Source organism: Mus musculus, chromosome 12, assembly GCF_000001635.26.
Source record: "Mus musculus strain C57BL/6J chromosome 12, GRCm38.p6 C57BL/6J".
NCBI classification, from domain to species: Eukaryota; Metazoa; Chordata; class Mammalia; order Rodentia; family Muridae; genus Mus; species Mus musculus.
This window is the reverse complement of record NC_000078.6, coordinates 28,766,912-28,791,529: the sequence shown is the minus strand read 5'-3', so window position 1 is coordinate 28,791,529 and position 24,618 is coordinate 28,766,912. Positions and strand designations below refer to the sequence as shown.

The 24,618-nt window shown below is 47.4% G+C and overlaps 2 protein-coding genes across 5 annotated transcripts in view; both read right to left on the bottom strand.

Annotated features, from left to right (window-relative positions):
• Eipr1 (EARP complex and GARP complex interacting protein 1) overlaps positions 1-24,618 on the bottom strand; it is a 115,693-nt gene that overhangs the window by 75,965 nt on the left and 15,110 nt on the right. The window lies entirely within an intron of this gene.
• Gm46345 (predicted gene, 46345) lies at positions 14,419-24,618 on the bottom strand. Its single transcript, XM_017315316.2, has 2 exons — positions 18,385-24,618; positions 14,419-18,294 (listed from the first exon to the last, which is right to left on the bottom strand). The coding sequence occupies exons 1-2, from the start codon at positions 18,807-18,809 to the stop codon at positions 17,766-17,768; spliced, it is 954 nt and encodes a 317-aa protein (XP_017170805.1). The 5' UTR covers positions 18,810-24,618; the 3' UTR covers positions 14,419-17,765.

The following is a 24,618-nucleotide window of genomic DNA, read 5'->3' as shown; positions in this document are numbered from 1 at the left end:
TCCCAGGCACCAAACCGTATGTTGACAGCAAGGTGGGTCTTTAAGCCTTTCCTTAAAGGTCTGAGTGTTCCCAACAGTCCTTGCCTTTGACCGTCTCTACCAGACACACTGTGTTAGTCTCTAAGGCAGCGTGGTGAAGCACGTGTGGCTGAGGGAGAGGCACAGGCAGAGTTTTCCAACACCCAGCTTCTCACACTGGGGGTCACAGCCTCCATCTGAGGTCAGGCAACTGCATCTACTTTAGCAACAGTAGAAGGTTCTGAACAGCACAAATTCCTTCCAAGTCAAATGTGTCCTGAATCTGAGGCGTTTCTACCAGCGCTCACTCATGCTTCACCAACAGCATTACCACAGCCTTGGCTCTAAACGAAAACACCAAGGAAAGGTGCCTGAAACACATTAGCTCACAATCACGGTTGCGGTTCATGTACTCCACAGGCAAAGCCTTCTGTTGCTCCAGAGGCATGATGGTGTAATTATGGGGTGAGGGGTCTTTTAGCACTTTCCTCCTGCCATTCCTCAGCATGCATGGATTAAAGTGTGGTACCGTGTTTGATTTTTTTTTTTTAATTGATATTTGAGTTGCTGATTTGAGTTTTGTGAGGAAAAAAATATTCAATGAATTCTGGCTTAGGATTAGGGCAGAAGTTCCAACAATTTCTGAACTGAGCCCAAACATACTTGCACTATGTAATTATACAAAGTGGAGCTTAAAATGAGGCAGGAAAATAGAAACAGAGAGGCTAGGAAGATGGACCAGTGATCAGGAGCAAATAGTGTTCTTGAAGCAGAGCAGAGTCAAAGGCCCAGCAGCATATCAGGTGGCTCATAACTGCCTGTAACTCCAGCTCCGGGGATCTGACATCTGGCCTCTGACCACATGCATATGTACACACACATGTAAAAATAAAGACCTTCTGCAAAAGGACAACAAAAGGAGGGGCAAGTTCCAGGGATTGGCATGTGAAAGGCAGAGCCTCACGCCCCACTTCACTCACTACGACAGCAAACTCCAAAAGTTACACAGTCCTGGGAGGGAGAGGTGGCAACTCTGTGCATGAAAGAACTCCTTTTGCACCTTCCCTCCCTTCTGAAGCCAGACCACAGGAGAGACACGGAATATGCCCAGGCCTTTTGCAACTCTTAATCAAGTCTTCCTTTCCTCGAACTCCACGTGTATCTGTGCAGACTCCCTGTATGGAGGGAAACACAGGAGCCTGAGCCCTCCAGCACCTGCCTTCCAGACTCACATCCTTGCTTGTGACTGCTTGCTCAGCACAAAGTCAGAGGACCATCATCTCTGAAGAACTGAAGATGCTCCACAGCCTACAGTGTTAAATATTCAGCTGGCTACAATGCAACTGTAGTTGGGGGTAACCTTGTAGATCTGAGTGCTGGTATGGCCAAGCCCAGCGGTCTGGTGACTGGAAACTACCTAAGAAAGAAAGGGAAACACTGCTGGCAGAGGCCCTGGTACAATGGCAGGACTACTGCAGCCTCCTAGAAGCCAGAAAGAAAAGGTGGCACTCTGTACACTGGCCTCTACCACCTTCCTCTTTCTGCTAAGGAATTTTTTTCTTTTTTGAGGCAGGGTCTTTCCATATATCCCAGGCTGACTTGACATTTGATACACAGACCCAGGCTAGCTTTCACTCACAAAAATCTGTCTGCCTGACTTTCTATTAAGTACTTTAATTGCAATGTGGATAAAGTTTTGGCTTGTGATAAATAAGATGCAGCCAAGATGAATTCATTGTAAAAATAAACACACTCATTAATATGTAAATTGAATCTTTAATAAATGGAAAAACAGTATGTATACCAAAAAAACTGTGTATAATAAAGTTTTAATTTAATACCTACAACTGTTTGATTTATATGTTTGTCTTACATATCCAGGCTCATGTGAAAAGGTTGTAAGTGGGAAGTTGGAGGAGCGCTGGTCTAACCCACAAGGTCCCCTGACAGCAAGTTCTGCGTATTCCTGGGTGTAGCTGTGCTCCTACAGCTGTGCAGGAGACTGTTATGGACCAGGGGTGAGCAGGGTAAGTTCTGCTCACACTTCGGAGAGGACCTTCCTCTGGCAGAGTGATGAGGATATGTACTGGACACTGAAAAGCCAGAGCCCACCTAATGAGCACAGCTCATACCTCAAATGCCAGTCCTCACAAACAATGCAGGATGGGATGAGAGCGTAGAGCAGAGCCACGGCCCCACCTAGCATCACTACACACACTTAGAGGACAAGAGCTCAGGTTTTTATAATTAGAATCCACACCAGTGCAAAATGGGATGCTGTACTATATGACTATTTAAAAGTTCATTACATACCTGAATGCTTCTTGTGTACCCGTGTGCTGGGCACAGAATATCTATAGCTCCTATGCTGTCTGCTTCAAAAGTCATCTAGGATGTGCTAGGTGCTGAATGCATTATGATGTAGATCGAACCACATTTCAAAAGTGATGCCAGATATTTCAAAAATCCTTTGTCTAAATGCAATGCATGGCTCCTAAGATAATGGTTTTAAAAGCAACCAGAATTTTCCATCTATTCATCTTTAGTAAGAAACAAACATAAAATACACATAGAGTGATACAATGAGTCCGTAAAAGAGTGGTCCAGGATCTTGCCTGTGTTCTTTCTGTAATCTGTGTAACAAATCTGTAGATCCTGATTCTTCTAGAACAGGAGTTATCATCAAAGACACAACTGTTTACCGAATACAATAAAGCTAGACAGAGCCACGTGCCCTCAGGCAATACCACCCAGTGCTCTCCTGCTGACCCAGAGGTGACCGTGGGCTACACTTGGGCCTTGAAGCTCATATTGTCCTGCAGCCCCACTCCTGGACTTTGAAAGGATGCCTTACATCAAGACTTGTCCCTTCCAGCTATGTGCTAGCAACACTGGGAAAGGCCACTCTGCCAGTATGTAGAACTACCTGGGAAGTATTCCGATCGAGATGAAGCCAGCACATAGGGTCCACAGGATGCCTGTGAGCAAGACCCGTCCAGCAAGCAGATGGTTACTTGTACGTTTCTGTTAAAGGTTCATCTCTTTAACTTATAGTAAACATAAGAATCCGGTGCCTTCTGGATCTACTTCATTGAGCAGTCTGTGAGGGACAGCAGCCTAACCCTGACTCATATCCTTCTACTTCCTACGCTTTCTGTATATAAAGCTTTCTGTATATATGTGTTTCTTACAGAGGCTAAGAAATGTCCCCCAGAGTATTGAGCCTCAGGTTAGAATTGTCACCCAAATCCAAAGATGACTAACACTTGTACTTTCTCTGATTCTAGCAGTCCTGTAATGAATTGGAAACAGCCAGGCAAGAGCCCTCAGTCCCTCCACAGAGCATTGAGCAGAAGAAAACAATGCCAATGTAATAGATTCTAGTACTCAGAAAATCTTAACGTTTAAGACAGAGAAGGGAATATTTTGCCACACCCCCCCACAAAAAAACCAAAGTACAAAATAGACATCACATTATTGGCTTGATCTAGAAGACAAAATTATTAGTTGGAATAAAATAAGCTGAGTTTCCACATTTGTTTACTGTCTTGTTTAAACGAGTTATTTTAAACCAGTCATACCAAATGTCCACCTGAAGCACCGGCTGGCTTTCCAGCTCAAAGGAGCCACACTCCTCTCCCACATAACACGTCACTGCCTTTCCCGGGGGCCCTCTACATTCCCTTCACGCCCCCGAAGAGCGTCCTCTGAGGAGTCATCATACCCCAGCACTGTGGACTGACATGTCTGCCGAAGGCTAACCCAGCAACATCCTTGCATCACCCCCGCCCTCCACATGTTTCTCCCACACTACCAGGACCATCGGATGGTCCAGAAGGAAAGAGGTCAATGGACAGAGCGCGACTCCAGGTAGACTTGGGATGCACTGGTAAAGGGCAGCACTGAACAGAACACACTGGGAAGAAAAGGTCGTATGTAGATCGGAGCCAGCCTCCTATACTAACATCAGAGGCCAGCGTGGACTGGAACACAGAGAAGCCCTGCTTCACAGCCTGACAGTCAGCCACAACTGCCCTGAGGCCTGTGTGCATCCTAACCTCTACTCTGTGCCTGCCCGTGTCCAGGACATGTGAGCTAATGAGTGAGAGCAGGGCTGGGAAGGGGGCTGTGTGACCCTCTTAACATGCTGCAGGAGAAGACTTAGCGCTTAGATGTCAGCTCCACATGGAGTCAGGCTTCTCAACCACATGAGAATGAGACAGCACTGTTCATGTCACACACTTACTATGAGGCAGCACAGCGGAGCTCAGTGAACAGTAGGTGTCTGAGAAATCTCAGTGCCCAGCCCCCAACAACGACTGAAGGGTGCAGTCCCTTCTGTATCTGAGGTAGGTGTGGGATACTTGTGCCTACTACATTACTAGGTCCAACCAACTTCAGTTAACCTTGCTACATGGAAAACATAGGTTCCCCTGCTTGTCCAGGTACAGCAAACACTTCTCAATGCAGCTGGTAGCAACTATTTATCCACTACAGCTGTGCCTCAGCTCTGTCACTGCAGCGAAAACACCGAAAGATACTGTGAGCATCCACCCAGAGCACTGGCACGTCAGTGGGGCTCTACCCAGGGGATACATGCATACATTACATACATACATACATACATACATACATATGAGACACATGCTCACAGGTGCACACGCACACCTGAATACACAGCCATGTACTATTCTGGTACTACTTCTTAGATGTGATCAAATCATGAAGGACAGGCAATCTTATCCATCCATAACATGTCATCCCAACCTAGCAGTATTCATCCTAACAGCACAGGTAGAGGAATGGCCCGGGCAATAGAAACAAAAGACTGTTCTAGGCTCAGCACCACCAATCTGCGTCCAGCAATCTAGACCAACTGCCAAAGCATCCAGAGCCTAGGACGACAAACACAATGAATAGTTCAGACCACTCAGTTTCCAACACACTCTTCAACATAACTTCGAAGCCACACGATACTCAATAAGCCAGGCAGTAGGGCACAGGGCCAGTGAACTGGTGGATCTGGCCAGATCATTGCACGAAGACTGTAAGAACTAGGTCCCCTCTATTTCAGGTCAGAAGCACAGCAAATTCCTGCCATTTGCAGTTCAACCATGTGAAACCTCAACCAAAGCTTTTTACCTTTCAATGTTCCCATAAGCCCTGGGTTACCACTGTCTTTTTAGGACACCAAAGGTCTGTTAAAACAACGGCTTTCCCCCAGCAGGTGCATTTCTTACTACCCATAGGCAGTGTGTGGCCAACCTCTGATCCTCATCAGGCCTCCCTACATAGGCACCTACCACCTGCCACCCCCTGAATCAATGTACACTCACTCACTCTCATAGGCTTTGTTATAATTCGTTCCTAAAAGGGCTTGAGAGCCTCATAGGACGGTCTCTCCCCTTTCCCTCTCCCGCTCCCCTCCCCCTCCCCCTCTCCCTCTGACCCCGAGGCCTTGCATGTCTCTGTTCCCACCCCCAGACACTCTTACATGCCATTTTCTAACTAGCCCCTAGAAATCACACTGAATGGGCTCCAGTGATCCCATCCAAATTCTTTCTTGCCATTACCAATTTCCACCAAAAAAAAAAAAAAGAAAGGAAGGAAGGAAGGAAGGAAGGAAGGTGGGAGGAGAGGGAAGTAAGGAGGGAGGGGAGGGAGGGAAGGAGGAAGGAAGGAAGTAACGAAGGAAGGAAGAAGAAAAAGAAATAAGTCTGTCTTAGGAAGAGGAAAAACACTGAGGCCTGCTCTCATTTAGGAGGCTAGGGCCACCAAGTCTGCTTAGGATAGTCTAGGGAGCCCTGAGGTGCCTATGAACCCTCTGGAGTTTGAGACTCAGTTTCCATGAGATAAGGTATATGACAACAGACACCCATCTCTTTTCCCATCCTCCTCTCATTAACAAGCACAGAGCTTCACCCATGAACAAGCCACGGGATCTGTATGAATGCTGGGACCTCCCAATCCAGGCTGTGAAACCTGAGACCCTTTCCCTCCTTCCAGGGAGGTCAGGCTGATCAGCAAGTGGAGGGTAATTGTTGGGAACTGAAAAGGGGCCAGGACTATCACCTGCCTAACAGACCAGAACTGTGTTAGAAACAAAACAACTTTGAGAAGATACACCTGGTCTTGCAACACTGGTCTAACAGTTAGATCAAAATTCTTCCTCCCAATTCAGACTGACTAAATGTTGGCTCAGGTGACAAACTGAAAGGTGCAATATAGAAACAGTCACAGAGTCAAGGGAGGACTAATCATGTATCCCCCGATGTTTGATTCCACCATTTATATTACCCTGGGCCTCAGCTGTGGCAGGTGTTTTCATTAGAACACAAGGGAATGGGAACAAATGGGTCAAGAGGCCAGGAGGTGGGGCTGCGCATTAATTAGGACGTGACAGGACCACAGGAAGACTTGGGTAGAGGGAGCTGCCAGACGCAGTGAGGCAGAATGTAGGAGACTTTTTAATGGGGCTCCTGAGCCTGCACACACTGTAGCAAACTCTCCAGAGCGCAATGAACTCAAGACACTGCATACAGAATACTCCCTGGGCGGCCTGAGGTTTCCAAGCCATTTGAAAGCCTCTCAGTACACAGCAAGAGAAATCACTTCCTGAACTCCTAGCTCTAGCGCGATGAGGGCATCCCTGGCAGTACCTAGGAGAAAGATCCCAAGCCCTGCTTGCCGACTTCTACACTGGTGGCAAAGCACACACATGCCACCCTAAAGCAGACAGAGTGCTGATTTTAAAAACAGAAAACAGAATTTGAAACTAGATTGTCGACTCTTCCTCCTGAGTTGTTTGTAGAAGACTGTCTTCCAAGCCAGTCACACAGTGAACTTCACATGCATGACAAGGTGACCTGCAGGCTACACAGCTTCAAGCTGCTGCTCCAAATTCAGCATCAGCTTTACCACACCACCCACCTTCCCACTGGCACTCCCTGGAAGCCTTCTGTACTCATCGTGATAGCCACTAGGGGGATTCCCGGGCCTTGGCACACCACCATGCCCCTGCACCAAGGTTACTCTGGTGAACAGCTAGCTGTCTACTGCCTGCCTTCCCCACACAATTTCAAGGGAGGCCAGGACTTCACACTGGTTGGCCAACAGCTGTTCCAACGTGGCTGTACCCATAGCACAATGAACAGAAAGTAGGACAGCCTTAATAGCCAAAAGTGAGGTAGAAGGGAGGCTCTGAGGGTCCACAGCAAGGGATACAGGCCCTATGACCCAGCTCCTCCCCTTGTGAAATGCTATGAAGAGAGTCTCAGTCAGTCTGGCTGCTGTCAGCCTCACCACAATTTTATAGAACGCCAATTTGGGGATCTTACAAAAGCCTGATGTTGAATATACTTTTCGCTTTCAGCAATAATCCGTACAATATGAGCCTGAGAACTTTGGAGCTCTATGGAGGGAGGTGACGGAAGGAAGGGGCCAGAGGTAAGGTTATAGAGGGAGGGATGGTGTGGTCCTTGCAAGCCAGAGCCTGGGGTCTACACAAGCCCACTGTAGATGAGCCATCTGAGGGAGGGCCAACCCCCTGCCTGGGGTACAGAGAGCCAACAAGCCAGAGTAAACCTTATATTTGCCTCCCTCTTTCACCACCTCTGATGTGCACCAAGGACTTAGGCTTGATCACACTGATCTGGTGTGTGCCTTGATTTCAGGTGAGTGCCAAGGGGGTCAAGCCAGGGCCTTGGAAGGAAATGGGAGATAATGTGCTCTTGGTGGGATGAGGAGATGAGAAAAAGGCAGACCTTGCTAGCATGTAAAACCCTAGGGTCTCAATTATCAGGTGCCACAGCAAGAGCCTGAGCGGTCCCTAGCCACAGCTCCTAGGAGGGCATGCTGCCTATCCCTGGTGCATACAATCCCTCTCCACCAGCCCAGGAGGCCCCAGCAGGAGCACTGAACACAGTCAGTATTTCATCTGTGCCTCGTGCTGTCAGCTCCTGTGGTTCTAATTTCCCGAGGATGTAGTGCTGACATGATCTACGCTCTTCCTGACATTTCACCTTCCTCTGCTGAAAAATTCATGCTAGTCCTCATGTAGGACGATCTTGCCCAAGCATAAGGCAGGAGATGTATGCTGGCCACCCTCACTCATATCTGCTGCCATTTGCCCTTCTGCAACCATGGATGGAGCTCAGAAAGTCGTCGTTTGCAGACTTTAAAGCCTCTAATTTACCGACCAGCTGCCAGGGTTCTCTGTTAATTTTAAGGACATAGCCCATCTTTACTCTTCCTGAAGTCCAGCTGCTGAGGTTCCCTAGCTTCACAGCATTGCCTCTTCTACTCCCGCCACTTTGTCTGCTGAGACAAGGGTCCAGAGTGACAGGCAGAAGAGCCTGAGGAGAAAGCCTAGGCAACCTTAGCTTCAGTCTGGGGGCTTGTCTCGGTTGCCTTGGGCCTGCTGCTGTTTCTATTCCTGAACCTTTCCTGACCCTAACCAGTACCCTGGAAACAAGCCTGATCCCAAAGACCCTAGCTGTGTGTTCTGATGAGGTCACTCTGATGACCTCCAACACCCATAATGCCTGCCCTGGCTCACCTTATCATGCCCAGTCTCACACTGTGAAAGCTCCAACCCTGCATTGCCTACCTAGCTTCCTTCACACTACCTTGCCTTAGACTGCCTGGAGGCTCAACCTGAGGTGCTCACCAAACTGCCAGTCAACCTCCTTTTATCCACAGGACCAGTGCAAAGTCCATCACTCACTCACAACTTCCCTGGCAAGTTACCCAACCACGTCCACACAGCCCTTCCAGCTGTATGACACAGAGCATACGAACAGAAATGTATACACCTCCGCATCATTTCTCACCATCCCCATGTCTTCACCACCACCATCACCTCCCACCATCCTTAACTCTACCCCTGCCAACATCACCACCACCACCATCCCTACAAACACCAGTAATCCACCATCACCAGCATCCCAACTACCACCACCATCCTCACATTATCCCGCCATCATCAGAACTATGACTCTACCTGGCCCTCACCATCTCACCCCCACCCCATAACCACCATTTACATCATCACTCCCATCACTCCCACCCCACCCTCAACACACTTCAAACGACGAATGAGGCCAAGCACAATGTGAACTCACAGATGACAATTACACCTGATTTTTCATACTCATGAACAAAGTCATGAGTCAAATGCATGATCCAGCCAACAATGTACTCTGAATATAAAAGTGGTCCCATAAGTTTATAATAGAACTGAAGAGTTTCTGCCACCTAGTGATTACTGTTGCCACCATAATGTCACAACAAAATATATGACAAATTTGCAGTGGTACTGATGTGAATGAAGCCATTGAAATGCCAGTCTATAAAAGTCACAGCACATAAACTCGTGTATAGTGCACAGTACTGGATAACCATCAATTATGGTATTAGATTCTGTACTTACTAGATTTCTACTATTATTTTTTAGTGTATTCCTTCTTTTCTTTTATTTTTTTCTTAAAAGTCAGAGTCACCTTTCGAGCCGTGGGGTTTTTGGTTTTGTTTTTATATACCTGTAATTCCAGCACTCAGGAGGCTGAAGCAAGAAAATCCTGACTTTGAAAGCATTTGGCTTCAGCCAGGGCTGTATTAGTGAGACTGTTCCAGATCACCGTGAAATGCCTATGGAGATCCTGTCCCAAACAAACACAATCAAAACTAAACTAAACAAAACTCCAAATCAGAATGCAGTGTCCTAACAGCAACAGACTTGCCCCCTTGGTATTATGAGGTCTCTCTTTGTTTTAGGAGTGATGACCCTCACCACCCAGCTCTGTGTACATAAGCTCTATGCCCTTTGTGCAGAAAGACAGCCCAAGCAACATGTTTCTCAGAGAACATCCCACCTTCTTGCAACGTCTGATGCTCTGGACTGAATCTTACTTCTCATGGCCGAGGCATGCATGGTTCATGAACAGAGATCTCCTTCCTCAAGCTACCTGCTCTTCAGTTTCAAGCTTTTCTGTCTTAATTGGGGTTTCCTTTTCACAGGAAAGTCTTTTAATAATTGTTTTCTCCCTCAAGAGCTAGAACAGAAATAACTTCAAGCCAAGCCCACAGAGGAAGCTCTACAGCAGACACTGGCTGCTCAGCCAGGCTCCTTCACTCTGGAATCTACTTTACAAAGGAGGCTCGACCTCTTCTGGTCACAACACCATGCCATACCCAAGGGACACCCAACAGTAAGCAGCTCAAAATGCCTGCAGGATGCCACTTCTAGTTAGAAACACAAAGCAGAGGCGTGCAACCTGGGGGCCCACATGTGCTCTACATGGGGTATGGCTCTTGGAACCCCAAGAATGCAGAAATGTTGAGAGACAGGTTGCCTCACAGCTGCTGTGAGAACCTAATGGCAGCAGAAGGCCCTACCCAAACCGCTCCATAAATAACAAAGAAAAAAGACATCATGACTGTTACAGATGTACATATGTTAAAGCCCCAAGTCCCAGGAGACCACGTATGGAAACAGGCTCCTAGGAAAGAATTAAGGTTCAATAAGGGTCGGGCGGTGACCTAACATGACTGGTGTCCTTATAAAAGACAGGCAGAAGAGAATACAGAGACAAGACCGCTGAATACACAAGCCACAGAGAAGGCCATGAGAGACATGAACTGCTAGACTGTCCTCTTGGACTTCCAGCCTGCAGACCCATCAGGGAGTAAGCCTCTGTTGTTTTTAACCCCATCCAAGGAGGGCTGCTGCACAGCAGAGAGGACGAGCACAGAGCCTCGGCACCTTTGTGAAAGGGTACACAATACTAGGGGCAAGGGACCACCTCAAGGCCACCTTCCTAATGCAGAGTCCAGGCCTCCAAAAGCCAGGGAGATTGCATGCTCCTACTCTGTATCTCCAAAGCGGAACTGCAGATGCTTCGGGAGAGGTGAGGGCCAAGGACAGAGAGCAAGTACCAGGCTGTGGGCGAGCACAGTAAATGACCCATCTGGAGTGGAGGCAGGAAACTGGAGGAAACAGACACAGTGTTTTTTATGGTCTTACTGGAAAAATTAATTCAGATTGGGTTTTGTCAAAGCACCCCCATGGGCTGAGACCAGGAGGAAGGACTATAAACAAAGCACACTGACAAATGGCAGAACACCGAGCTTTGAGGGGCGTCCGGGGTGCTATGGGACCAGGCCTTATTTAACATCTTCATTAGTGATCTGGAAGGAGCAGTAAACAGCACATTAATTACACATCCAGATGATTCTGAATTTGGAGGTGCTGCAGAAAGTCAACGAGGACAGAGAAATGACACAAATGGGACCCAGAGGCCTTTGCGAGGAGCATACTTAGTATCCGAGGCTCTGGCTCACATAAAACAGAATGCTAAGAACACTCTGTGCTCTGGGTCAACATCCACTGTCCAAGTAGCAGTGGCCAGGCAGATGCAAGTCAAGTCCTCCCCACGACTAAATGGTAAAAAACAATAGCACTTAAAAAAATGCTGCAGTCCACATTCTCCCTGGCTGTTACTCAAAAGACTCAGGTCTCATGCGACACCGAATCCTCAAGCTTGAAAGCCACACTCAGCCAAGGTCACTGGGGTACAAGTGCCGAGGTGGACACACAGAAAGGGAATGATTAGGCCTCTCTGGACAATACTTGCGTCCCTAGAACTTTATTCCATTCTAAAGATATAAAAGACACACGTTTAGTGCCTTTGAACTCATGACCTCTGAAGGCCAATAGTAAAAGTTACTATAAACAAAACATGAAAGTGACAGTTACAGCTCAACTCCACAGGACAAAAAAACAAACAAACAAACAAAAAACAGTAAGAAACACAATGTGAATTTACAAAACGTACACCCCAGAAGCAAATAATGGAGGCCTGGGCCATTGTGCCAAATGCTGTTTTCTTGGAACAACAAATTCAGAAGGGCCAAAATCCCGAACATACTGCTCTGGAAAAAAATTATAAAATTACTTTTTAGAAGACATTTATTTACATATTACAAGGGATTTATTGGTAGAAAGAAAAACATGCAGAATACGACATCAGCTACATTATAGCAATAAAGTCTCATATTTGTGCAAAGCATAAACTCTCTGGGATAACAGCAGTGATAACTGAAATAAGACACTCCTAAAGAAAAGACACCAAGGGAAAAGCTGGTGACTATGCACACAGCTGTGCAACAACAGACACCATGAAAGCCATGATGAACAAACCCCATCCTCAGAGGAAACAGACCGGCTGCGCACAGCCAGTCCCCTTTCACAAATGCACATTTGGAAGTGCCATGCTCATAGGGTACACAGGGCACACAGAGAGCACACAAAGCATACAGGGCATACAGGGCACACAGAACACACAGGGCACACAGAGCATACAGGGCACACAGAGCACACAGAGTACACAGAGCATACAGGGCACACAGAACACACAGGGCACACAGAGCATACAGGGCACACAGAACACACAGGCACACAGAACACACAAGGCACACAGAGCATAAAGGGCACACAGAGCATACAGAACACACAGGGCACATAGAGCACACAGGGCATACAGGGCACACAGAGCACACAGGGCATACAGGGCACACAGAGCACACAGGGCACACAGAATACACAGGGCACACAAGGTATACAGAGCACACAAGGCACACAAAACACACAGGGCAACACAACACACAGGGCACATAGAACACACAGGGCACACAGGGCAACAGAACACACCGGGCACACAGAGCACACAGGGCACACAGAACACACAGGGCACACAGAGCACACAGAGCAAACAGGGCACACAGAGAGCACACAGCACACAGAGCACACAGAACACACAGGGCACACAGGGCTATGCTGCACAGTGAACCTTTCTGAGCCAGGCTGTCAAGAAAGAATAAAGCAAGTGAGAGGTGTCTTAAGGTCCTCATACCACCTGCACTTCCAACAGGGCAAGGCTGTGAAGACAAGGGCCTGGTTTACGAACTAGAAACATAATGCTAGTGTTTCAGCAAGGGCAGTGGGCAGCAACTTGAGGGTGGGCCATGAGACCTAGCTGACCCACCTGAGCAGTAGCTAAAATCTGAATCTCACACTGTGACAGAAAGCATGTCTTCCTTCAGGACCTGGTACCCTTCAAAGCACACACTCTCATGAACTTTTCTACCAGGCAGATTAGGATCCCAGCCCCAGCACTCTTTCCATCTGCACAGGGGACAAGCTCACAGACACACCCACATCTCCAGATAACACTGTGCAACCACAACAAAAGAGTTCCTCAGAGGGAACTTTTTAATCCTGTGACCCCTACTCCTGCTGCATAGCCTTTTCCAGTGGTAACTGAGGACTGGGGTAGTACTCAGGATCTCCATATTCGAGATTGCAGCACACAACTGTAATCAATACCAGCCTCCTGACTGACCTAGAGCTAAGCTACCTTGTGCTGCTTGCTTACAGTCACTAGTGACTCTTCAGTGGGAAAATGGAAATGAGAACACCTGCAGCCAGGCAAGACACACGTATGTAATCCCAGCCTTCAGAAGGCAGAGGCAGGAAGATTGCCTATTTGAAATCAGTCTGGTACTAAAAACAAAACTCTTCCAAAAAAAGTCCATTGGCTAGATATGTAGCTTGGTGAAAGAGTGTTCACCTAGTACACACACACCAGGCCCTGGGTTCTTTCCACAGTACCATCAAAACCAAACAAAAGGGCCAACAAGATGTCTCAGTAAAGGTACTTGCTGCCAATACTGATCCTACAGACCCACGTGGAAGGAGAGAGCTAACCATGTTGTCCTGATTACCATGCATGTGAGCATAGCACACACACACACACACACACAGTATAACTTTTAAAAAGCAGGCATTGAACGAAGACCAAAGTGTGGACACTTTACCCTTTCTTAGAATTGGGAACAAAACACCCATGGAAGGAGTTACAGAGACAAAATTTGGAGCTGTGACGAAAGGATGGACCATCTAGTGATTGCCATATCCAGCGATCCATCCCATAATCAGCTTCCAAACGCTGACACCATTGCATACACTAGCAAGATTTTGCTGAAAGGACCCAGATATAGCTGTCTCTTGTGAGACTATGCCGGGGCCTAGCAAACACAGAAGTGGATGCTTACAGTCGGCTATCGGATGGATCACACGGCCCCCAATGGAGGAGCTAGAGAAATTACCCAAGGAGCTTAAAGGGAACTGCAACCCTATAGGTGGAACAACAATATGAACTAACCAGTACCCTGGAGCTCTTGTCTCTAGCTGCATATGTATCAAAAGATGGCCTAGTCGGCCATCACTGGAAAGAGAGGCCCATTGGACTTGCAAACTTTATATGCCCCAGTACAGGGGAATGCCAGGGCCAAAAAGAGGGAGTGGGTGGGTAGGGGAGTGGGGGGGTGGGTATGGGAGACTTTTGGGATAGCATTGGAAATGTAAACGAGGAAAATACCTAATAAAAAAATTTTTTAAAAAAAGCAGGCATTAACTAGGTAACCCATAATTTGTTATCAGATAAAGTACTTGTCTTCATGTCTGACACCGAAGCACTGAAAAGTATCACTGTGTCCTTGTTGCCACCACCATTTTCATTGACATTGCGAGGCTCCTTGTGTGTAAAACAAGAATAATGGAAATAAGGAAAGTCATGTGACTTGTCCTGCTTACCCTCTGAGCTTCTCATAGCCGCTTCAGTCAGGCCACTCTGCAGTCTTCCGCCCTCACCAGACAATGCTGTCCACTCTAGGTGGGGCCACAGAGCCATTTAGACAGGCCTTTAGCATCACTACTTTCGGTCCACATACATCAAGAGACTTGGAAATGAGCTAGAGATAGGGAATTCATTTCTTTATGCTATGTTTATCACTAACTATTGATTAAAACAGGCAGCATTGAAATTTTAAAGAGAATAAAATTTAGGCTATTCATACCCAAAAGGAGGCCTCATCCAATTAACATAATGACTGTTTGCCAAGATCACAACCACAGGGACCTGGGGGAGTTGACGTGGGGTGGATATCTCATCTCTCACCACAACAAGTGGTGTCAATGAATCAATATATACAAACTCCAAACCAAAAGAAGTCTACGAAAAGTACCATCCAATGTCCATGCAGGGACACACTTAACTCTCCATCCCCTCAGTTCCTCCCAGGGCAGTCATCTTCAGCACACAGCTCTTCCAGAGAAGGCAGCTCAACCAATGTGACATTTGCTTATCCCAGAAAGACTAAGACTCATTAGATAAGGAAATGAAATTCATGCTAATTCAGTCAGGAATAAGCTGCACATTAAGAGTTGCTCAAAGTCTTCATCACCTAGTGATGTCACCACACAACACATAACTCATGTGAGTACTGGTGTTTCATGCCACATACAACGACACACTCCAGTGAAAATTAACTGTTTCTGGTTTATGTATTTACCACACTAATTTTTCATCTTCTTACCAAAGAAACACACATAGTGTTAAACAGACTACCGTGTCAGTGGGCAGCAGCGTTTTGATTGCACCACATCTTGGGCTAGATTTAGCCTTAAGTTTTTCTGTATTTGGCGCTAACAGAAGCAGGCTCTATGTCGTCCTCATGCCCTGTAGCCTGATGCCTGTGAGGCCACACCACCTAGGGTATGTAAGCACTCTCTGTGATGCTATGACGAGATCACCCGGCCACACAGTTCTCAGAATGTGCCTGCGCTGTTGAGTAACATGCTGCATTTAGGTTTAAACTTAAATATAACATGCTTCCTTTCAGAGCATACTGTAGTGTGAAAACTAGGATGGAATTGCAGACAAGGTCTGGCAGTGCTGAGACACTCACATTCAACATCTGAGGAAGGCAGGGGTTCTAAAAAGAAGCTGCCACCAACAGACTAATAGGGAGGGTGCCTGGGAGCCCCAGCACGGGAAGAGCCCCAAGGGTCTCCAGAGTGACAGGTCCTCAGCAGTAAGCTCTTGATTCTTCTCTCTTTTTCAAAGAACTCTTTCTTGGCCCAAGATCATGAGAAAAGCTAGCCCTGCCGTTTCCAAGTATATATTACCTTAAAACAAAGTTGTTATTCAGTCTTAATATCTGCTCAGCAAGCACGAAGGGAAGTAAGCAACGACAGAAGCCAGCACGCTTCAGAGATATGCAGCAGGGCCCCACGTGCAGCCAGGCATCCTCTGCTCCCACATTTAATTAGCATCCCCTCGACAGTGATCCTCATGGACTCTAATTGTTCTCCCTACCTCTCCCGGGTGCCATTCTCAAAGGACTCTTGATCATTTCATCTCAGAATTCTGGTTTTATAGAGAGAAGCCTTAAGATACTCTCTACCCAGGAAACCCTTCTTCTCTTAGCTCATTTTCACCAAGCAATCATTTAAATTGAAAAACATAATTCTTTTCTAACGTGGCACAGAGATAAAGGGGAAATGGTGGCTTTTAACAGGAGGTTGTACCTTGACCCGTGGATGTGGCCATTACTGTAATCAGAGCACTCAGGGTACTGGGACCAGCAGGGTATTGTGGATCACCTGCCTCAGCAACTCCAGGCTACAGATAAACTGAGCCAGAGAGACTCAAGCAGGAGAGCCCCTGGGATGTCCCTCCATGCTCCTCTGAAGAAGCTACATGCTCAACAGCAGGAGACACAGATGCAACAAGCATGGCTTAACTTCCCTCCCCAGCACTGCAGGAGGCCGCATTTCATGGATCCACGCATAAAGCTCAAGTGATAGCAGTTGCTCTGAAAAAACCATTTCACAGCCTCTAACCCACAGAGTGGGCAGTTACCTTTACCTCATGAGAAGACACAGCATTCAAATCACACCATTGCTGCTGGTCACATCTGTCTGTCCCTCTGGACCACATGCTCTGGAACCCTGTATTGGGGCTGTGTGTCCTCTCTCTGTCCTAGACACTACAGCTACACCTTCCTCACAGACCTGTCACAGGGCTCAATAATCCTTTCATTGCTTAAAATCAATACGGTTGACACTAGAAAAAGATATACCAGATCTACCCTATGGATCTGGCCCCTACGCTACAGCTGCCCTAAGAGTTCTGTGCTGCCTTTTAGAAGCTCCTGCTGACATTGCAGAAAGGCTTCATGAATAAGGTGTGCACATGGAGATCTAGAGGGTGAAGGCATACCACATTCCAGGTTCTGGCCAGACCACCTACCATATTCTAGCCATCCCAAGTACTAACGGCCCCTAGTACTGAGGAACCATCTATGAATTCCTGTGGTTTAGGAGTCAGGAATTAAATTCTCTACAGATCTGTGCCAACCCCATGAATGTACCCTGGCCACAAGAAGGGAGATGGCAGGAGTCAATCCAAGTCTGAGACACGTCTTGCATGCAAAGTCTGAGAGTCAGAGCACACTTCTACAAGGGTCAGAAGAGAAGGTTTCAGGAATGGCATGTGGCCATTCAGAGCAGCAGTAAAGATTGAGGCCACCAGAACACATAATGTGGGGACCCTGTGATGGGCCACAAGCAAGGACACAGTGTCAGGACAATGGTGCCCTCTACTGACTGTGAGATCACTGCTACATGGGTATCAGCAAGGATAGTATCAGCAAAAGCAGAACACACCACACACACTCACACACAGACGCTTATGTCAATGTATGGGTGCACATGTGTAAAAGAACACCATAAAACACATACTACACACAGTACACACATGGACAGTATGAACACACACAATACATGCTAAGTCGGAAAAATAAAAATGCTTTTAAAGCAGGATAGTTGGGTCTGGAGATATGGCTCAGCATGCCATAAGAGAGAGCACTTGCTGCTCTTCCAAAAGACTGGAGTTCAATTCCCACCTACCTTGGTAGCTCATAAGTGCATGTAACTCCAGTTCCAGAGGCTCTGGTGTCCTCTTCTGGTTTCTAAGGACACCCACACACATATGGCAGATATTCAGAGACACATGTACACATAAAGATAAACTAAATCTTAAATACATAAAACAGCAAAGTCTTTTCACTGGCATGTGTGCTTTCCTTCTCCTGTGAACTGTATGAAAACCTTGTGATGGACACGGACCTTGTGATGGACACAGACCTTGTGATGGACATGAACCTTGTGATGGACACGGACCTTGTGATGGACACAGACCTTGTGATGGACATGGACCTTGTGATGGACATGGACCTTGTGATGGACATGGACCTTGTGATGGACATGGACCTTGTGATGAGCACGGACCTTGTGGTGAACACGGACCTTGTGATGGACATGGACCTGTGATGAACATGAACCTTGTGATGGACATGGATCTTGTGATGGACCTTGTGATGAACATGGGCCTTGTGATGGGCATGAGCCTTGTGATGGACATGGACCTTGTGATGGACATGGACCTTGTGATGAGCACGGACCTTGTGATGAACATGGGCCTTGTGATGGGCATGAGCCTTGTGATGGACATGGACCTTGTGATGGACATGAACCTTGTGATGGACATGGACCTTGTGATGAACATGGACCTGTGATGAACATGAACCTTATGATGGACATGGACCTTGTGATGGACATGAACCTTGTCATGGGCATGGACCTTGTGATGGACATGAACCTGTGATGGACATGAATCTGTGATGGACATGGACCTTGTGATGGATATGGACCTTGGGATGGATATGGACCTTGTGATGGACATGAACCTTGTAAGTGAACATGAAGGCAGCCCAAGAGGCAAAATCCTCGTAAGGCTTAAAAGTCTACCGAAAACATATTTTGAGAAAGACAGACTACAAAAAGGTCTGGCAGACCAAAGGCAGTGAAATCTGTGAGTGCATATCATCACTGCCTTTACTTGAGTGACTGAACTTTTTCCAGATGGCAATAACACCACTTTTAGGATGAGCAAACAATCAAGACCTGTTATTTGTCACCACTGTCCTCAGGCCCCACCAGCAATTTGATACCATGTGCTAAGTACTCACAAGTTCTGTGTGCTGTCTACTATGGAAATATCTCCCCTTTGCTCATAGGGGCACATGCTCCTTAAGGAGTCATCAGTACAAGGGCTGGGGACGCAGCTCAAAAGGAACAAGATTTGCCTCACATGTGTGAGGTCCTGAATTCAGTCCCCAAGACTGCTAAAAAACTGATTAGTGCAAAAAGGTAGGGCTGGCCTTTCTATCTTCACTATCTTCAAACACCACCCTAAGTTTGAAAACTTTTTTTTTAGTCTTTACAGGCAATGGCTAAATACAGACCCACAGTGCACAAACCCCTTTGGATAACCTGTGACAATATGTGCCTACACATTCATCCTGGCAGAGATATAAGCAAAGACAGATGAGTCACAGTTTGGTGGTAACAATCCTCAGGTTTCTTTATCTTATTACAAGTTCTTGCCCCTCGACAAGAGTGAAGAGCAGCACTCAGCCCGTGAGACCTGTGAGACACTGGAGTTACAAGGGCCTTCTTTGCCTTTCCTCCCAATGACTAAAAGAGGTTTGCCATTTGCACTACCAGGCCATCCTATCACCCACATGAACTCTCAAGGCACTGGAGCACCTGTGTATCCATCAAGATGCCACCATTCTCAGACTTCCCGTGACTGTGGAGATCCTGCATATCCCAATTAAGACACAACCTGAGCACTGCTGTTGACAGCAGTGTCCAAACCAAGATTCTTACACAAGGGCACACCTGTCTAAGTGCATTCCATGTCTAACTCTCTTCTTAGAAGCTCCCTTCCCATGGTTCTCTCTCCCATCTTCAGTAAGATCCACTAAGAGTTTAGCACACAGGCAAAAAGTATACACAGACACTGACCGAAGGACACAAAATGATAAAAAGTGGTTCCCAAAGCCTGCTGGCCTCAAACCATCAATCTACTTTCCAGGCCTGTCCTCCCTACCAGCTGTGCACTGAGACACATCTTGAAAGCCTCAGCCTTGACTGAAAGATGCTGCCCCTCCCACCATATCACAAAAGGTGGGCTTCTCTACAAACATGCACACTAACAAATGATCACATGGAAGCCTAGTAGTTCATGGGCAATCTTCATATACAAAAAAAAAAAAAAAAAAAAAAGATATAAGCATTCACTTGCAAAGTACAATGGGTAGTTCTTCCTGAGAAGGCTGTTATATGCAGTCAGACATGGCAGAGCTGTGACCTGTAGAGCCAAGGTTTTCTAGAGGCATCTAGAGAGAAGAGTTGGGCACCTGTCCCCATGATGGTGAATGTCACCACAGATCATTTGAGTAGACTGAGTATACCACAAAGCATAGCTTCAAAGAGCAAAAAAATCTAAGAAGTTCAAGTTCACCAGCCCCTGCTGGCTGCGCTGAGAAGAGCTCGGCATTCTGGAAAACAGTGCTGCCCGCAGAGCAAAGCTGCAAACAGCATTCCTGGAATTCAGCCTCACATGCTGTCAAACTACACCCTTCCTAGAGACAGGGAGAGATGAGGAGAATTCTGAATGGTGGGCCAGGCTGCCTTCAACATGCAGTGGAAAGAGCTAGTCTCTCATCGGTCCTTGAAAGACTCAGCACAACTGGAAGAGAGTGATACACACGGCACAGTCAGCACTAAGACTTCCCCTTAACACCGATCTGCTGCTGTTGCTAACCGCTGCCAGGACAGCTCAAATCACTATCAGCACCATAATGCCTGAGGAGCTGGTAAGACCCAAGTGGAGAGCCAGCAAATCAGACATTCAGATCCAGAAGCCCTAGAAACCGAATTATATCCACAATCGGGGCTCACACTTGCCAGGGGACTCAGCAGGGGACCCATTAAGCCACCAGCATATACTCTGGAGCCTGGGAGCAGACAGTGCTGCCCCAAAGCCCATCTCTTTAGTGGTGAGGATATGAAAGTGTACAATGTGTACTGTGGTAGCAAACCCCTACAATGGGCAGCTGCTCCAAATCCCAACAATTGAGAAACATAAGGAAGAAAGTTAAAAAGAAATGTAGATAAGCTGAAATGGTATAGATTCAACAGGGGTTAGTCTACTTCAAGAACCAAAACCCAGTGGGAACTGCAAAGTGCTGCCTTGCTGACAGAAGACACAGCAAGGCTGCCTCTGCCTTGGCCTGCGGTATGAAGCTGGTCCCTCAACACTGGTAAGCAACAGATGGGATACTGTGGAAATGTGAGGAGAGCGCAATAAATTGAAGAAAGAGCTGTTGAGAGAAGGAACAACAATGATGACTGGAAAGCTCAGCTCTACACACCAAACGCTAAACAGGCTGACCTGAGGACAACCTGGAGAATGGCATGGAAGTGTGGCTAGGACACTGAGTCTATAACAACAGTGAGCACACGGAGCACCCGGAGCACAGTGAGCACAGTGAGTACACGGAGCACAGTGAGCACAGTGAGCACAGTGAGCACAGTGAGCACACGGAGCACAGTGAGCACATGGAGCACAGTGAGCACAGTGAGCACAGTGAGCACACAGAGCACAGTGAGCACACGGAGCACAGTGAGCATAGTGAGCACAGTGAGTCGATTGAGCTCAGTGTGCCTAGGAGTAGAGTTCACCTGGGAGGAAAGTGGATCCTGAGGTGATAATAAAGCCCAGGAGACCCTGGTCCTGAGGACTCCAGACAGACACCGAGTGAACACTTGAAATCACCATGGACTGGCTTTGGCTGCTTTCCATCTGCCTTTTGAATGGAATGTCATAGTGACCATGCCTGGCCACCACTGTGTACAGTATGTGTTCCAGGCTGCCAGCTGGAGAAACCCTGTGCTGACAATACCATCAGAGTAAGCTCTGCACCCACCACCTCAGATCCTGCACCCTGGATAACCAGCAGGCCCTGTGGCTGCGTCTCTGGGGTCAAGAACTGGCTCTGCACATAGACTAGGCCTCACCTTCATGCACCCGCAGCGGGACTGTCAAAGCTGAAGGTTCCCAAGGTCAGCTGATTGTGCTAATCACAAAGAGCACCCACCTGCCTACATGTTACTTTCCTGAGACTACTGTCTTAGGCACAGAAACTTGGCTCTCTTCAAGCATGAACGACCACAATCTCCCTATTGATAGGTTATTTTTCCACCAATGAAATGAGCCAATTCATGCCAGATTAGATCATATTAAAGGCAGGCTTATTGAGAAGCTGCTCTTGGGCAAATTCACTGGCCCCTAGGATTGAGGCCATGGGAGTCATGGGGGGGGGGCGGGGGGGGGCTGGAGAAGGATGGATATGCTCAGAAAAGAGAGAAAAGAGAAGATGTTGGCATTTAGTCTAGGTTCTGTCCCAGTTACCTGGCAACAGCCAGGTGTGCCTGACTCACTATAAAAGGGGCTGCTTGCCCCTCCTCTCTCTCTTGCCTTCCTGCTCACGCTCTGTCTTCTCATCCCTTCCCCCTCTTTCCAAATTTCCCTCCCCTCTCTTTCCACATGCTCATGGCCCACCTCTACTCCTCTACTCCTTCTCTCTCTGTGTTCTACTGTCTCTACTATCCTCTCAACTCCCCTCCCCATACCCTGATTAAATTCTATTCTACGCTATACTGTCATTTGGCTAGTCACTCAGGGGGAAGGGATGCCTCAGCATGGGCCCGCAGAGCCACCCCCTTCCCCAACACCTGACTGCACCTCCACCAAACATATTCTCTCTCTCCTTTTTTATAAAACAGGAAGAGGAGAGAGGGAGGGAGAGAGAGAGAGAGAGAAAGAGAGAAAGAGAGAAAGAGAGAGAGAGAGAGAGAGAGAGAGAGAGAGAGAGAGAGAGAGAGAGAGAGAGAGAGAGAGAGAACAAAATGTCTAGGGGAAGGGCAGTCCAGCCCCTAGGTTAGAAAGTTCAGGGTTGGGGGCAGGGTAGGCCAGGTAGGGACTGAGGGATTCTGGGAGAACCTGGAGGCCAGGTCTGCTTTGCTATATAAAATATGCACTTCATTCCCTTGTCCAGCGTCCAAAACCAAACACATATAAGGAGAGAAAGTGGAGGGCTGGATTAGAAAATTGAAGGCAGAAGGCTGGAGCGGATGTGGCAGCCATGAAACCGAGGCAGCAGTCATAGTGAGGTGACTACAGACAGGTTGCCTTCAGAGGTAAGGAGAGTCTGCTCACCTGACATGGGTCAGTATTTACATTACTGCTCGATCCGGCATCAGGGAAGGAGTATAACACATTCGCCACCTCACACACAGCAATGTGAAGACACATGGGAGAGCTGTGTCTCCAGAGGCTGAGCAACAGACAGACTAACACCTCTGTAATGGTTTGAATAACAATGACTCCCATAGGGTCATTCATATGAGTGCTTGTCCACAGTACATGGAACTCACTGAAAACGATTAGGAGGTGTAGCCTTGCTGGAGAAGTATGATTTTGGAATTGGGGTTTGAAGCTTCAAAAGCCCATATCATTCCAAGTTAGCCCTCTGCCTCTGCATCTCTGTCTGCCTTTCTGTCTTCCCCTCTCCCTCTGCCTCATGGCCACTGTTTCACGAGGTAAGCTCTCAGTTACTGCTCCAGGGCCATGCTCACCTGCCTGCTACCGTGCTCCCTGCCATGGTGGTCATGGACTCACCCTCTGACACTGCACGCATGCTCTCATGTTTTCTTTTTATAAGGTGCCTTGTAATGGTGTCTCTTCACAGCAACAGAACAATAACTAAGACAGGGAAATTCAACATGAACGTCTTACTCAAATGCAGTAATACCATGTAAAAATCTAAAAGAGATGTGTGTTGGCAGGCATCTATAACCCAAGAATGTGGGAGGTTTAGGCCGAAAGGTCAAGAATTCAAGACCAACTTGAGCTATATAGAAGTCCCTATCAAGAAAGGAAGGGAGGGAAGGAGGGAGGGAGGGGAGCAAGGAAGGTGGGGGAGAGAGAGAGAAAGAGAAAGAGAAAGAGAGAGAGAGAGAGAGAGAGAGAGAGAGAGAGAGAGAGAGAGAGAGAGAGAGAGAGAAGTTTCAATGAATTTGGGAAAAGACCTTTCATCAAACATTTTTTTAAAACCGGGAAACAGACTATATTTAAAATAAAGACAGGTTGGCTCAAAGTGAGACAGAAACAAGTGACCATACAGAATCCTATAGAGGCAAAGTCTAACCAAAAGGTTCCAGAAGTAGGCACCCTACTTTCTGATGGAGCCACCCATCAGAACAGTGATGCACTCTGTGACGTGAGTTGAGGTTTTCCCCTGAAACCACCATGAGGAAAGTGACAGACAGAGCAGGGGAACTGAGGGAGAAGTGAGGTCGCTCACTGACTGACTGACAGAAATGCTGAAGGTCCCGAACCTGGAGCACTAGGCTGGCAGGTGGAGGCCCACCGGGCACATGGATACACAACTAACACGGCACTGCTGCCAGAGAGGACTACATGGCAGTTGATGACACTGCACGCCCCCAACATCAGACAGTAGGATGGAAGCAAGTCACTCCCATGCTTGTAGTGGTGTGGCTCACACGAGAGCAGAGACCTCCCCTCTCAGAAGCCCTCGGGTGCAGTGCTCCTGGAACAGCAACCAACCCTGAAGCACAGACATCTATTCCCAGTGTCAGTGTGTACGGACAGCACCTAGGTGGATGGTCATATCTAAATCACACACAGACCCATTAGCAATATAAAATCACTCTCACGTGACACTTCCAGCTGACACACACACACACAACAATAAGCACAG

Coding starts and splice junctions, on each gene's coding strand:
- Gm46345 (XM_017315316.2), bottom strand. CDS start 18,809: ATGATATGCACTCACAGATTTCACTGCCTTTGGTCTGCCAGACCTTTT. Junction 18,295..18,384: donor AGGCCCATGTTCATCACAAG/GTCCGTGCTCAT, acceptor GTTCATCACAAG/GTCCATCACAAGATCCATGT.